Source organism: Electrophorus electricus, chromosome 2 (genome assembly GCF_041902795.1).
Source record: "Electrophorus electricus isolate QZ-2024a chromosome 2, ASM4190279v1, whole genome shotgun sequence".
Classification (NCBI taxonomy): Eukaryota; Metazoa; Chordata; class Actinopteri; order Gymnotiformes; family Gymnotidae; genus Electrophorus; species Electrophorus electricus.
This window is the reverse complement of record NC_137498.1, coordinates 26,451,142-26,468,209: the sequence shown is the minus strand read 5'-3', so window position 1 is coordinate 26,468,209 and position 17,068 is coordinate 26,451,142. Positions and strand designations below refer to the sequence as shown.

The window sequence follows — 17,068 nt, the reverse complement described above, 5'->3', positions numbered from 1 at the left end:
GTAGTTAATATATGCAAATCCACAGCTATAAGGCTCTATGCAGATATGGATGCAATCTTGCCTAATACGTTTATTAGTATAGTTTTTGTGATAGGTTTGTTGTAATTGTGCTTAATACTTATCTGAATGAATAAAAGCATATGTGTAATTCGAACTCACAAACTGTAAGCTGCAACAACTTCAAACTCACAAACTAAGTTGCAACAACTTCAAACTCACAAATTGTAAGATGCAACAAGCTCCTTAATTCTCAGGAAAAAAAAACTTTACAAATCAGATTAAGAGCATGATTTCTGCATACCACTATGCTCATATTGTCCATTTAGTAGTGACTAGTTAATATTTCATGTATAACTTAACCACTGAAAATGACAAATTGTTAATTCTGATGGTCCGAAGGTGTTCTACAAACCAATCAGCAAGCCTTCTCTTGGTTTCTCCAATATAAAGCTGACTACATCTCTTGCAAGCTATACATTAGACAAATCCTGCAGTAATGCATGAGAAGGATTGATTGCTAACAATTGATCCTTTTGTGTCAGTTATTTTCATGGCTATGTTAATACATTTACAATTAGCACATCTAGAGTGGCTGCAGGCTGCAATACCACAGTTATTATCTGAGTGGTCATTTATCTCACTCATGACAAGCATGTCTTTGGTGTTTTTGTCTCATAGGAGATTAGAGAAGTATCCTTTAAAATAAATGTGGCCTCTGCATCATCCTGGAGGATTCTGAAGTGTTGAGTATAATATTAGCCACTGTTTTTTTGTAAAATGGTGTCAGCACCAAAGGAATTCAAACAGCAGATTGTTTATAGGTCAGGGTGTCCATTCTCTGAACAGGTAAAACACAAGCAAAGGCATCATCTATGACTTCCTTTGGCAACCCCAGTTTTGAAAATATTCACCTTTCCTTACTTTTCTGGAGAAAGTCTTCATTTCCAATGTAAATATTATTTGATATTATTTCTGCAATTGCAATAAGAAGTCCAGGATTATTTTTCTTATGAATTTTAGGGAGAAGATAGAAATGGCTAGCGATGATTGTCTACAATAAGGTGTCCTGCTGCAATGGTATAATAGTGGATTGAACGGAAGACTGTGACTGTGGACTGATGTCAGAGCTGTTCTGCATATAAAAACTAGCTTCAGATAGCTGCTTGACTGTTTACTTCTGGTAAAGGTCTTTTCTTCAAATGACAATAGCTCCACCCATCTCAGCTGGCTTAATAACAATGCCACAATAGTTACAAAAGTGAGCAAATTTATATGTAATATCTTGTTCATAGCTGCCCTCTAGGAGGGTTATAGTGTATATTCAAATACTGTTTTACTGGTATATTTTGGGGAACCATAACAAAATGTCATTTAAATGATGCTGTGGTGTGCTTTCCAATCATACTCTATAATTCAAACTTCAAATATCACGTGATAGGAAATTTTGTCATCTTGTCATTAGATGTTAGTATTTTCTTTTACATGACTTTCTCGCCTAGAAATGATGTGTCGTTTATCATGGTTCTACCCCCTTAGCTCAGCAGTAATATTAATACATAGCCACTAGATGACACCATTGTCTTAGCTCACATGCAACTTTATTGAAACGTGCGACGACATCATGTAACAATATAGCAATCAAAACGAAAGCAATATATATGTTTTAAATTTAACTGGATCCCAAACACACAATATAAATATAGAAATACATAGCAAAACGTTTACACCACCTATGAACATCAGGAAGTGTATGGATTTCACATTTAATATGGGAACTGACAGAATGATAGAACCTAGCTCTGGTTATAGAGTAACAGTAAGTCTCCTGTTCACACTTCAAGACAAATGGGAACGTTGTAGCTCCAGATGGAAGAGCATATTTGTGAAAAAGAAGAGTGTATCCAAGCGTAAAGTAATAACATAGTTTGCAACAAATTCGAAACAAAATCTGGGGCGTTTTTACAGCCTCAGAATATAGCTGGTCTTAAAATAAGTTAGGGCTACACATTCAATGAAAACGCTCAAGTAAAAAAAGTCTTAGACTAGACTTAAATGGGAGTTTCCATATGGGTAATAATACTCAGAAATGAAAATCTACATGCCACATATTACAAGATCTTAGACTACATTTTATGATCTGCATGAACCACATCTATGGACCTGTTGCTGCCTGCTTTGTCTTCATTACAAACAGGTCATTGTGTTTGTGATAAATGCAAGCTTAACATTTTACAAGAGGAACCAATCTGTTTTTTAAATAGATGCTTTATAAAATGACAGTATCTTAAAAAAATGTCTGTTTATACTGCTAGATTAAGGATTATATTAGGTATATTGTACATATATAGTATACTAGCTTCCTCTCCCCCCTCAGGACTTGATCTCAATTACTTTGATGAAGGGCAGAGACTTGTTCCCAGGACTTGTTGGTGTCAAAGGTTTGCTGTCAAGCAGAAGAAAGTTTGATGAGTTTCCTATCAACAATTCTTAACTCTTTTTTTTTTTTATCACATTCATTTTGTGAAACTTGCTTTGAATAAAGTATTCCAGCCATTTTAAAATCTAGATATAACACATAAAACACAGATGTGAAAGCTTATGTGGAGCAGAGTAAAACTGTTCACATAAAAAATGACATTCACTCAAAAAACTTCAATAATAATAATAATAAAAAAGCTCAAAATCTTGGGTCACTGTTACCAACAACCTTAAAAATTCTTGTTCATATAATTCTCCAGAGTGTAATTTTAAAGTTACATGCTGATCCCCATCTATTAAAACAGGAGAAGTAGAAATCAATTTAAACTGTAAAATATCTTTTTACTTGAAAATACCAATCTGCTTTATTAGGTCAAAATGAAATTTAAACAAAATGGAAATATGATGCATTTGCATGAAAACACCATACTAATTTTGCTCCCAAAAATCAATTGTCCAGATATAATGACTTGTCACATGTTGGCCTCATCAAGTACCTAAAATATTGATAAGATGGCATTTTCATACCAGCAAGAAATATGGAAAGCTTGACAAAAGAATCCTTATTAAACTAGCTACAAATGTAGGCCAGCACAGTTGATGGTATTGCATTGCTTAATGTTTCTATTACTGTAACTGGAAATTTAGTTCTAATTTAACCAAAATATAGCTTTCTTGAAAGATGAGTCTGATTATGCAGAAGAGAGCCTGACCTATACTCTAAACTATGGTGGTGAAGTTGCAGGCCTGTTTGGCTCCCAAAAGCCAAACCAGTTGAAACATTTTAAAGCTTAATGAATGCATCTGCCTTTGCCAAGAGGCAAAAATCAGGTTGATGCTGGACATTCCAACAGGACAATGATCCAAAGTATTCCTCCAAAAGTCTGTGACACATTAAAATGCAACTTCCATGATAGCCCAGTCCCATGGCATAATCCCACTAAAAACCTGTGCACTAGGGGAGGAGCAAGCACTCTTAAGAAGGATATGTTACATGCTCTTGGAATCCTTGCAAATAACTGTAACACAAATCATTTCAGGATAAAATGGCAGGGGTGGCGAAGATGACTATATATGAGTAGCAAACATGCTGACAAAATCATACAGAGTAATAGGTTGTCTCTACCAATCACATGATTTTGCATGTATACTTTTAGAATTATGCAATTACCATAAAACATAGGTGGACATATGTGGCTAGGACTACAGTAATCAAGAAAAATGTATCATTTATATAAATAAAATGGAGAATCAGATTTGTTGGAAGATCACCTGTAGACAATCTGGGGTTCCTTCTCTGACTGGCAAGTATCGGATGTCTGGTTACCCAGATAGAAGTCCATCTGGTCATGCATTTCTCGGTTCTATAGGAAAGAAAAGGGCTGTGTTACTGTTAGTGACAGACAGAAATAAAAGGTGCACAGATGAATACTGACCTCTGCCTCGAGGAAAGCCACCTTTTCCTCCAGGTCACTAATGAAATGATCTCTCTCCTCTATAACAGTCCGCGAATTCTGAAGCTGTTAGTACACAAGCACAATTTTAATAATAATAAAAGCCACTCCCCCAATAATAATCTAATTTGCAATGACATATCTCTCCAAATATGTACAGCATACAGAATCAATTTAGAATATTACATAGACATTTCAGTGGTATTAAGATATTGTATACCATCCTAGCCAGTTTTAAAAATAAAAACTAGATAAGTGGGCTCTTTATATGAATCAGTGTAACAGAACCATATAATATGAGACAGGAAGTGCAAATGATGATTGAAGAAAGGAAGGAAATGCATAATTTATTCATAACACAGGCCTGAGTGCTTAAATCTTTCTTCTATTTTCATGCCCATTCTGTGCCTGTGTTAACATCTATATGTAGGGGAATGCACAGGTGGGTGGGGGTGGTGGTTTTTGTGTGTGTATGTCACCTGTTCAATCATGTGTCTGACTTTCCTCTGTTGGCTCTTCACCATGTCATCTAGATGGTGGATTTTCTCCTTCTGAATGATCAGCTCTTTCTCCAGCTTCTCACATCTAGAATACACACACACACACACAAACACACACACACACATACACACACACACACACACACACACACACACACACACACACACACACACACACACACACACACATTTAACCTGCTCTCTGTATGCAGCATATGACACTTGGCTGTTGCTGTGAAAATGACTAGTTTATTGTCATTAGATTACTACATTTATCTGGTCTGGCCCGTTAACTGCTCTTTAAATGAACAAGACTACTGGAACATGAAAAACTTACATGTTTCTTATAAAAAGAAAAACTTGTTTCTTGTTGTTTACTGGGTTATTTGTAAAATGGCAGCTGCTGCATCAGCATTGTTCATTTATGCATGAGCTTGCGTGAAGATCATATGCTTAGGTGATTATTCTGTGAGAGATTCTATGGTTTCTAAACAGCCAGGTTCCTGTTGCTAGCAAAAGAATAATTGATTAATTAATCCAAGGAACACTCACTTGTTCTCATTTTCCCCATCTTTTAGTGCTCTCAGTTCTTGAAGCTCAGCCTCTCTGGCTGCCATTTTATCATGCAGTGTGGAGTTCTCCATCTCCAGGTCTCCCAGAAGCCTTTGCAGTTTCTCAGTGTGCTGGTCCTGCCTCTGCATCTTGCTCTCAGCCTGCTGCACACGCTCAGTTTGCACTTCGAGATGCGTCTGGAGCTTTCTGTTCTCTTGCTGAAGGGATCATAGAGGGTAGGTTTTATTGTACATTGTGAAATCAGATTTATATAAAGGTTGAGCTGGAAGTACAGAAGTTCAAGTTTCTAGAATTAAGGCTGAGGCCAAAAGGTTTGAAAACAAATAGATTACAGAAGTAATTAGAAAGTAATTTCCTCTTCTTACAAGAAGAAGGAAGAAGAGAGTGTGCATACGTGAGCATGTGTGTGTGTGTGTGTGTGTCTGTGTGTGTGTGTGAGAGAGAGAGAAAGACTTACTTGCAATGCCTCTCTCTCCTCTTGGTTTCTCCTTTCCATTTCCCACAGTTGAGTATACAGACACTGTGTCCCCTCTTTCAACCTCACACACTCTTGCTCCTGGAAGAAGCAGACAAAAATGAGACTCAGACAGAGAGACAGATAAATGAGCAAGAGACAAAACAGAGAAAAAGAAAAATCAGGCTACATTAAGTTTCTGAAGGAGACAGTACTCTCGATACTGAGCTAAATACAGCTTTGGCCAATGCTGAATGTCATAGGTGCAACTTTTTACAGAGGAGCAAAAGGTATGTGTGGATGTGTGTGTGTCGGGGTGGGTGGGTGTGCACACACACGTGTAAAATGTTCACTAAAAAGTCAACCTCTGCAGAAGTATGTGTGTAAGTGAGAGAAACAGAGAGTGACTGTGGAATTTATATGTAGGTTCATAAGAATGTCTTTATGTAAGATATAATGCCTTTTGTTATTGTATTCTAATATTCTGCAATTGTTTGTGTTTTTTACTTGAGATATGTAATAAAATCAAAGCAGATTAACATTTTAAATGGCTTCTGAATGACAGAATAATAAGACTTCAATCTCCCAATTATTCCCTGACACTGAGCTCTATTACCCCAGTTTAGAAAAAAAAAGGATTATAATGGGAAAAGTATCTTTTTACATGCTGCGCTCGATAAAGAACTACACACGAACACTGAAGAAACCTAATACTGTGGGTTAAGTGATTTTTCTGAGTTGGGGGTGCAGTGTAAATGTGTGGTTGTGTATGTTTGAATGTGTGGGAGAGAGTGAGAGTAAGAGAGAGGTGTACAATTTCCATGCATTGTCCTAATAAGTGTGCTATTCAAAAATGAGCACTAATTTTTTTTTAAAGAGAATATAAAATGTAGCAGTAACTTACCTGGATCTCAGAGACAGGCTCACCTACACAGGTGCTAGAGACAGGTAATTTGCTGATGGGAACACACACTCTGATGCCATTGGCTGGAAACTAATGGAATGGGTCCCCATTGAAAAAATAATTTTAAATATCACTTCAAAAGAGATAAAGAAACCTGTTTAATGATAAGGACTAAATGTATTGTCCACAACCAAAATGGCTAAGAATATAAACTCAGCAAAGTGATTTTGATACCTTATTATTGTTGTTATATCTGGTTGCCATTTGCTCCCTCAGGGTCTTCAGACAGTACCTCACCTAAGAAGAAACAGAAACATCTCTGTCTATCCCTCCCTCTCCCTCCCCACTAAGACTGAGGATGAGACTGGTGCACTCACCTCCTGAATTTGTGATGCCTCATCAGTCAACATCTTGACACGTTCCTGCTCCTCGTCCTGGACCTGTCTACCTCCCTCAAGATAGACCTACAGCACAGAAGAACAACATTACACACACACACACACACACACACACACACACACACACACACACACACACACACACAAAAAAAAAAAAACAAAAAAACAAAAAACAAAACAAAAAAAAAAACCCTCATGCAACTAAACTGCTCAAACTCACCTTGATTATCTCTATCTTCTCTTCTAAAAAATAACTGGTATCGAGCCTTTCTGGTCCGTTTGGACAATCTGGTGTAACCTGTTTAAAGGAATGAATGTATTTTTCTCAAACTGCAATAAGCAATATTTACGCTGTGTGTTATAGATGTCTGGTGAGAATGGGAATGGACATTCTTAGTGAGTGTGGACTATATGATTGGTCCTATTGTTCTTAACGTGTGTATTTATAGGTAAATATACCTGGTTGCCGATCCGAGCTTGTGATGCTGTGACTAGATTCTGGTTGTAGTCTCTCAGACACCTATAGATGCAGCTGTCCTATAAGAGACAATATAAAGGGGAGAGAAAGAGGATAGAAAAGCAAGGAGTCATGGACAGTGATATATGAAGAGAAAGTGGTGTTGGGTTTGTGTGTGTGTGATCAGATTGTTGCAACAAATTTACAGCACACAGATACAAGAAGAACACCACTCCCCTAGGCCATCTTGTTATATAACAAGTGTGTATGGAATGTTACATAACGTGTTTCCAACCATAAAAGTCCAAAGAATGCTATACAGGCCTTTAAATCAGTTGTCTTTCTAAAGGCTAATCTCTAAAACAAACAAACAAACAAACAAACAAACAAAAAAACAAATACACAACTATTCGCAGCAACAGATGATGTATGAACAATTAAAAGAGCCTTCATTTATGAAAGCCTTCTGAATGAGGGGAAAGAACAACAACAACAACAACAACAACAACAACAAAAAAGGAACAAAGCACAAAAGTCAGGAAGAGGTTCTTCAGCAATGTGCTTATGTCCAGTAGGTTGAGTGCAACTATACTGTCAACTATAGCTTAAGTAGTTTGTCCTCAAATTGTTTCAATAATTTCATTTGAAATTGGTATTAATGGCTGGAATTACTTTTTAGCAAAAGTCCTACTTTCAAGGTAAAGGACTAACAGTAGCAATGACGAAAGACCATACTGACTGAGCCAATATCAGATACCTTTAAGAGATGTGTTAGAAGCATGAACTACCATTTGATTGGTTTCTATTGCATTTCAAGAATTTAAAAACGGAGACAAATTCAGAGTGTACTGGATATTTTTTCTGAAGTTATCTTGGCTAGAAATAATTTATCCACAATAAAAAGCGTCAACTGAGAAGTTCTGTATTAGTTTTTAATAAAGAATGAAACACCCAGCAGTTCTTGGTAGAGACCTTTATGTTTTTAATACGATAGTTTGCAGAAAACTACTGTCTACTTCCACTGTTTGTGAGTATGTATTTTAGCAGGTTTAGATTTATGTGTGGACATGCAAGCTATGGAATTTTGTAAAGCTCTTAATTACAATAACTAAAATTTCTGCTAAGCCAATGCTCTTTCTTAAGTTACCCTCTTGACCAAAACATTGAAAGCACTTATCATTTCTGTCATATCATTCAGAAATATATAACAAAAGAGTAATAGATGTACAAAGAAATAAATCCAATGAGGAATTCAATGCTCTGACAATATAAAAGCAAATAAATGCTTTTATTGCTGTTCCAAATGATGTCAGGTGTTAAATTAATTTTAGTGATACTGTAAAAATTAACCCTATATTAACTGAAGTGTTTTGGCTTTATTAGTTCAATGTATTATTTATTCAGCTTTATGAGTACATAAAGTGCATGGCACTAGTTTCCAGTGTTGAGAAAGCACATTTTTTCTTCAATAAATACCTCACAAGTATTGCCTGTGTGAAAATAATAATATCCACATGCTGATTATAGGAATTTTAAAAAATCAGTGCTGACAGAAGTGTGATATCACAGTGAATTTGTGTTGGTGTGGCACTGAGCTTCAGCATGGACCAGTGTGTATACTGAGAAAGAACACATTACTTCCTGTAATACACATTAGCATTCTCTGCAACAAATGTCTTTAGTTGTGTTAGATATCTTCCAGATTCAAAGAAAGCATGCTTCAAAAAAGGACCAAATATTGCTCAGATTATTGCACTTAGGAAAGGGAATCTTTCAAATTGAGTACTTTAAATATAGCTAACTGTTATTTGTCCACACAGGGACAGAGAAAGGAATGAGATATAGTGATCTCACTGTAGCAAGGTACAGACAGTCAGCATGTTCCAGCTACCATGCTGGGTTAAAAAGAGATGCGTGTGTGTGTGTTTGTGGAAACATCTACTCCACCAGGATTGAAATTGCAGTTAATGCAGTGTCCCAATACTCCTACTCAGACTGTATTAGACTTTGATACTAAGAGTACAGCATTGGGCAAATAGACAGTTTCCCTTGGGTATATTCTAGATTCGAAATTGTAAGCAAAATCATTTCTGTGTGTGTGTGTGTGTGTGTGTGTGTGTATGTGTGTGTGTGTGTGTGTGTGTGTGTGCGCATGTATAAATGTAACAGTATGATGATATATGTGTGAGTGCACATAATGGCAGGGATAATTAGTTGGGGTGTAACAGCAGAAAACCATCAGCATTATGACTGGCAGAGTTTAGAAGTTCTAATGTTACTCCCTAAGAGTAGAGACAAAGATAAAAAGCCTCAGGGCTTACACATACACACACAAAGTAGGAAGTGGTAAGAAAACCTCCTTTAACACACACACACACACACGCAGTGTGAGAAAGTGAGGGAAAAAGCCTCATTTAATATGTGCATATGGCACTCCTGTACACACGCACACATGCTCACACACACCCCAACACCATGTGTACTACTTGTTCAGTCAGAAAGAACCTCAGTGAAGCAGATGGGTAAAACATCTTTCACCTCTTTTTTGTTATATCATAAAGGCAAGTGACAACACCCGAGGTGCTCACTGACTCAACAAACTCTCCAATGCCACACACCCTTTTTAGCTCATGCTTGCTTTTCTATTTCTCATGCATTTAACTACATTATACATTAGGTATAATATGCTTTGCTCTTTAGAGATGTAAAATACACAAGCTTGTTAACTGTTAGTTGTTAGCAATCAGTATAAACACCACTGTTTGTGTAAACATGGAAAGATGCTGTTTTTTCCTAAAGAGTGAAGTAGTCTCTCAAATAAACATAAATTTACACACAGACACAGACACAGACATACACACACACACACACACACACACACACACACACACACACACACACACACACACACACACACACACACACACACACACTATTGGCAGTGTCAGGACTGATTGGTTAACTCTTGTGAAAGCATTACATTCTCTGACCCACACATATTGCATGTTTAGAGGAAATACCCTCAAAGGCTGGAACTAATAAGCATACCTATCTATATAATTTGACTTTACTCAAATGGAGCAACACAAGGATTTTCCACTGAGGCTTCATTCCACTACATGTCTGTAAAATAACCTTATACATAAACAGGCTTGGTGTCTACATGATTTTCTCTATCTGAAAAATAAATAAAATCAACACAGAAAGATAAAGGCACATTCACTAATGAACCCCTCACGGCTCAAAATCAAGTTTAGGCAGAAGTGGTACTTGATATCAATATCAAAGGCTTTATAACTGTATTCTACATGTGCACTAATATAAGTCTGAACTTGCTTAGATTTATAAAACTTGAATATATTGACATTTAGAGTAAGAAGAAGCCCCCCCCCCACACACGCACACCCATACCTTCGAAATCCTAGATTTGCAAAATAGTATGAAAACATATACTTTTCTGAATTGTGCCCTGACTTTCATAACAAATAAAATGTTATTCAATGTGTTTTGAAATAACCTCAACCAAGATGTAGCATTTACCCTGAAATGTATTAGCTGAAAATATAAATATCTAAATATATATCCGTGTTTCTTAATATGATTCCTTTATTTACCAATTTTGTAATGTCATTTTTATTGAGAGAATAGACTACAAACTGAAAAAATATGTATCAGATATAAATCTAAAAAATAAAAACCAACTGAAACCAAATCTACTCCAATCCCTCTAGGGAAGAAAGGAAACAAACAAAAAAAGCACATTGAAAAGATACAAATACTTACAAAAAAACATATGACAGAGAAGTGGCAGGGGCTTGGTGGCATTGCACACATAAAGAATCTAGATTCTAAAATTAAGTTTGGCCAGTCTGATATTAATCCAGTACACACAATATGTTAGTCTAAATTCAGTTGAGATTATGTCTAGCTCATGAAAAAGAATTAATTCAAAGAGGGATGCTGTCCCATTTTTCGTACTCAAATTTCAGTTGTATGTTAGATTCCAATATCTGCCCTAGGGGAAAAAGAAAGAGACACTAGGACAAGGATCAAACCACATATTTTAGAAATAATGCCTTTAGTAGTAATAACATGAAAAATATGTTTTGGGAGAAAGATGAGGAAATTCCAAAAAATAATTTATAACATAGTTTGGATCTGTAAATACCTGAACAAGGAAAAGGAATCTCAGAGTAAACTGGAAAAAATGTAAATAATAAAAACATGTAAGAAGAAATCTTAAATATTTGTAATACCAGCTCTGTGACAAATAAGACAACAAACAAACAAACAAATAAAATTCTAATAAGAATGCTTTCCAAGCATTATTCCAAATTACAAATTATTTTGTACTTAATGGTATATTTATCTAGTGTGTCTTATGAAATAGCAAATATAAAGCCACAAGCTACATTCAAGTTTATACATTCAAGTTTTCACACTTGAAAACAACAAATGAGGCCTATAATATCAGCCAAATTATTATTACCAATTAGCAACCATATCAGACTTTTAGTGAACCAAAGTGTCCTAACACTTTGACATCTGACTCTAAACCTTTTTTCACCCTCAGGTAATGATATACCAAGAACGCAACAGAAAAGCTGTCTAACGCAGAGTAAGTCATTGGAAAAGTGATGTAAAAACCCCCAAAACAGTTTCTTTATTTTTGATTAAATTTTGATCTGATTTTCAGTGAAAACTATTACAGCTCAGTATAAGGAGACTGGTGGATTACTAATTACTCCACACTGTGATGGTCAATACGAATGTCATTCCAGAACATCCCAGAGCAAATCCTGAAGTGTCTCAAAGAATACAGTACAAGCAAAGAATACAAAATATCATTTTCAGTATTGCAAAGTTGTCTTGAGTAAGTTCACATCATGTTTGCTACTGCGTACTTATGCATGAAATGACTTATTTCCTCACCTAAATGAAGAGCTAATGGTGGTTTATTGGAAGTTTGGAATGAAATTTCCCAACAGAGCCACAGCATTATGCATGTATATTTTATCAATAATGGTTTTATTTGACAATTTTCTCATTTAAAGAATGTTGATTAAATTTTATCCTTAAATTCCCATTCAGTGTTGATAAAGAAGACCCTCATCCTACATACATGTGTTTCCACAAGCTTGTGTACATCACTTGAAAGCATATTGTGGTTACATTTATTTGTTTAATGCTGTTCACGAATGTAATGCATATTTTATCTTTAGATATTTATTTAATTCTCTATATTGGATGAATAATCTAACAAATATACTTTAAAATGTTGTGTTTGTGAATAGAGTTATCACTACTCTCTATTCTGTAATTAAATATAGCAAGCATTAAGGACTGACATATACTTTTATTATTATTGGGCTGGTGTAGCCTATTCTGGCACCATTTTTAGTAAATTTCATATCAGTCTTTCCTGACCAACAAGCTATAAATCAATGTTCAACTTTGACAGGAGCCTACTGCAAAGCATGTGAAGACACACAGATATAAATGGGGGGGGGGGGGGGGTCTGAGGTCTTTCAATACTTTCACTTCTTGGACACATTCCAGAGCAACATCTTATTTGGGGCACAGATGGCATGTGACCTGACCTAAGTATAAAATATAGTCTGCTGACCATTTACATTTAATCATCCAGTCACTGATTTAATAACATGATTCCCTATAAATAAAGATCAAATATAAGTAATCAACTTACTGACAGGGTCATTATGTAGTGAAAACATAGCATTGTTAAAAAGCACTTTAAACTACACTTTATACCAGTGAATCACAGTCCTAAAGAGTAAAAAGAGGTAAAACAGCAATTTAACATGTTGGCAAAGGAACCAAATGAAAACCACTCTAAGGATCCAGTCTCAAATGACTTAATTTTCTCCAGGCATAAGACTATGAGTGACATCACTAACCCCCTTATGCCAGTAAAGGAGCAGTAGCCTGAGAAACTCTCCAATGAGTCAGCAAGACTATAGAGATGGAACATATCCAAATTAGACCACAGAGATAGAACATATGAAACATGACACTATGCCTATACTGTGTAACAAACCATTATGTTATAATGATGAACAGATGAGCTTGATGATCTTGTATTTCTTTCAGAATAGCATTTAACAACATAATGATCTGAAATGTAATCTCAAAACAAGAATGTTTACGCTAGTCCCACATGCAAAAACATATACAGCCATAGCAACAAGCCATTATAAGTAATCATTCTTTTAGCATCAAACGTCTAAAGGGCATAAAGTGCACAAGTGACAGTTAGAACAGAGAATGCAGGAAAGTCTTCAAGACCTTGTACGTATAATTTTTTTTTTTTTTTTTTTGCATTGGAATACGTGGTATTTACTCTACCTATTGACAAAGATATTGTAAGAAGAACTGTGTGGTCAAACTACAAAACAACCAACATGTACAATTGTACGATAAATATATTATTAAATACAACTACACTACCAAATAACTAATGTATTTAAATAATATAACTCATGTCTGTACACACAAAACCATACCCAGAGAGAGAGAGATGTCTATCTTACCTTATACCAGAAACCCAATACTGCTTGGTGATAGTCTGAGCATGTGCTGGATGTGTTTTTTTTGCGAGTCAGAACAGAAAAGAATGTTGAATTACATTACATGCCAAAAGCAATGTCCAATACCAGCCCATCCCTCCCATACTACCTGCACTGCTCCACCTAGAGTACATAAGTGGTATTACAGAACGCATTGCAGAGAATTACAATGGTTTAAAATAAGTCACAATTATGCTGACATTCCTTTATCTTTATATAAAGAAAATTATCGCTCTTAATTTTATTAGTAAAATGTGTCTTTTTTATTTCAAAGCTATCTGAAGCATTTGTAATCTTTGCTATCTTAAACATATAAACATAAATAAATTAATATTTAAGAGTTTAATACTCTTGTTTGGTTTTAGCCTTGACTAAACAAGAGGCTCACTCTCCTCTAGATCAACCATCCTGTAATCTTCGGTAAGACTCCATTAATCTTCAGCCATTTTAGCATAAACAGCCTGATCTGGAAGGATCAATGACTCATCAAATATAATTTATGTGCAAATTGCCATTGGATCTCAGGCAACTCATTTATCTTTAAGAAAAATAATATAAAGTAAATGTTGGCTGTAACCATATCTGAATATGGCCTACTATGAACACAAAGGTTACAAAGGAGATAACTATGTTATAAATTATTCAGACAGGTGCATTCACTTTTTTCTCATCATGGTATAGTATTTCACTCTCTCTCTCTCTCTCTCTCTCTCTCTCTCTCTCTCTCTATATATATATATATATATATATATATATATATATATATATATATATATATATATATACATGTTGCACACAGATCAGAACAGAAAGAGTATGTATAACAGAGAGAGTAGATGTATACAAGATGTACACAAGAGACAGAAGAAAAAGGCACAACTGCGAACATTTTAAGTTGTGGAGTGTACTAACTGGTAACTGGCATTCATTTACCAGCTAAATACTCTTACATAACAGTCATCACTTAAGAGCCATTATACAAATGCCTTCAGGAAGCCAAGTTGTCCTTGGAACTTACATAACCAGTCATGAACTGAATAAGGACACTGCCAACATGCTTTTAGAAAGAACTCGTCGACTTATTATGCATATATGATAAAAGCCCAGCAAGCTAATCTGATGGCTCAGGATGCCCCATTTATAAATACACATTCTGAGATACATGTACTCATAGTCACTAGGAAGATCTCTTCTTCAACATGGTTCAATCTCATCTGGACATAGCTTTTGGTCATTGATTAATCTTTGACATGAAAATAAGCATATGAACTTTTGTATGCTCTGGCCATGAGTGCCAGTGCCCATATGTCAGCCTAAAAACAGGATACAAATACTAGCTGTATACAAATATACATGATCCCCTGTGTGTGATAAGTACCAAGAACGCATCTATGTCATACCACATTCCCATGACATAGCACGTTCCCGTGACGTACCACTCCATGATACTCATTTTTAAAAACCATGTTAAATCAATATGTTTTTGATGAAGATCTGTCTTTTAAAAAGTGAGCTTCATAATGGCATATTTATACATATCGTAGGCCTACATTTGATGCAAGGAATGCCCTGAATGGGCCAATGAGTTTAATTGTGCACCAGGTAATTCAGATCCTTCTGAAGGAACTCTTACCATCTAGCTTCATCTATTAGCATGCTATCTATTAGCAAGAGACAGCACAGAACTGGGTTCAAAACATGCCTATTGGGCCCAGGCACAGAGATGAGCCAAAAGAACTGCAGGAAAAGCCATATCCTTAATGACAGGTCAGTGTGTAATTTATTATTATTATTATTATTATTATTATTATTATTATTATTTTGCCAAGTGGTAATAATTCCACAACAAAAGCTAAAGTCATTATTTCAAATAAGAGGCACTTAAGCTCTTCCTTCATGGGCTTGTGTATATAAATTTCACAAATATCACATTAGAAAATCCCAACAAGTACCTACACTCAGCAACTAACAGCACACAGCTTAATGTAGGGAAGACTGCCATCACAGCATAATGGTCACAACATGCAGGAATGAGAATGAATGCTATACCCTCCAGACAGTAAAGGATTTTAATTGCATATTTAATTGCAAAGTAACACACTTAATTGGTCAGTGAAGAGGCAAGTCTTCAGTTTTAATTTGAAGACAGCCTGTGTCTCAGCTGTACAGACAAGTGAAGTTCATTTCACCTGGGTACCAAATAGTCTTGATGTATGTTTTTGCTTAATACGTTTCAGATGCGAGAATAATAGTCAGTTGAAGTAGGCTGAAAAGTCTTTTTGCATATGATCGTGTGCTATAATTAACTTACATTATTCACCAACAGATACATTTCTAATCTGTCTCATTCTGAAGCATAAAATGTAAATGTCTCATTTTGGCAACTGCTTCAAAAAACTATGGTCACTATCAGGCAAGAAAGTTTGGCAATGAAACTTTTATAGATAACATTCTCCTAATTTGATTCTCCTGATTTCCAGTACTCAACAAAGAAAGAAAAGAAACCACTTAGTTCAGTCTGCGTTAGAAAAATTAAGTTAGAATAAAGATGAACGTTTAGCAAATAGTCTACATAGTAGTTAGTACATAATTCTGAAATTCACCCAAAACAACTCGCAACAGGTGAAACACAAAGCGTACGATTTATAGATTTGTGAAACTCAATTAATAGTATATCTCCAGATGTAAGAAATAAAAATGAACTAAAATGATAAAACACTTACAGTTTCTTTTCCATTACTGCTGAAGTCTTGCCCCGCTCTATCTGAAACATCCATCTCCAAGTGGGAAATATCATTCGTGTGGTTACAAACAAGATTATTTTTGAGCTTTTTGCTAAGATTTCTCTTTGGGACGACAACACTGCGTCAAGTGCAGGCTTCTGGGATGTTCTCCGTCGACATATGCTTGTCGTAAAACGGCGTATAAGATTTGTTCCTGTAATGCAGCCAGCACATAACTTACTTGCAGGCGCGTCAAACAGGAATGGAAAACGACCTGTCACGTCAAAGGATATTGTTACTTTGTTAGTGCTTAAACTAAACCTCAGGCGAAGTGTGCATGCATGGTGCAACCTTTTTTTTACGCTCATGCAATGAACGGGACGGTGATTAGATGCTATTCAAAGAAACCCAATAAACCTGCAACGACGAACAGCACAAATTTAATCTACATCACACATTTTAAACATTTAGTATAAAGCATTCAACACGTCGGACTATAAAGTTTAAAATTCTGTTCGTTGCTTTTAAAAGGCTGGATAA

General features: G+C 35.6%; 1 protein-coding gene across 1 annotated transcript; it reads right to left on the bottom strand.

The window, feature by feature from the left end:
• Positions 1-1,585: 1,585 nt before the first annotated feature.
• tuft1b (tuftelin 1b) lies at positions 1,586-16,868 on the bottom strand. The gene is made up of 12 exons (XM_081697063.1): positions 16,529-16,868; positions 7,221-7,298; positions 6,982-7,059; positions 6,741-6,827; positions 6,598-6,660; positions 6,364-6,453; positions 5,463-5,561; positions 4,985-5,202; positions 4,412-4,517; positions 3,915-3,998; positions 3,751-3,842; positions 1,586-2,443 (listed from the first exon to the last, which is right to left on the bottom strand). The coding sequence occupies exons 1-12, from the start codon at positions 16,580-16,582 to the stop codon at positions 2,371-2,373; spliced, it is 1,122 nt and encodes a 373-aa protein (XP_081553189.1). The 5' UTR covers positions 16,583-16,868; the 3' UTR covers positions 1,586-2,370.
• Between the last annotated feature and the right edge of the window lie 200 nt (positions 16,869-17,068).

Excerpts from the sequence above, each read along its gene's own strand:
- tuft1b (XM_081697063.1), bottom strand. The coding sequence starts at position 16,582 with ATGGATGTTTCAGATAGAGCGGGGCAAGACTTCAGCAGTAATGGAAAA. Across the intron at positions 6,828-6,981 it reads AGAAGATAGAGATAATCAAG|GTCTATCTTGAGGGAGGTAG; the intron begins GTGAGTTTGAGC and ends TCTGTGCTGTAG. Across the intron at positions 5,562-6,363 it reads AGCCTGTCTCTGAGATCCAG|GAGCAAGAGTGTGTGAGGTT; the intron begins GTAAGTTACTGC and ends TGCTTCTTCCAG.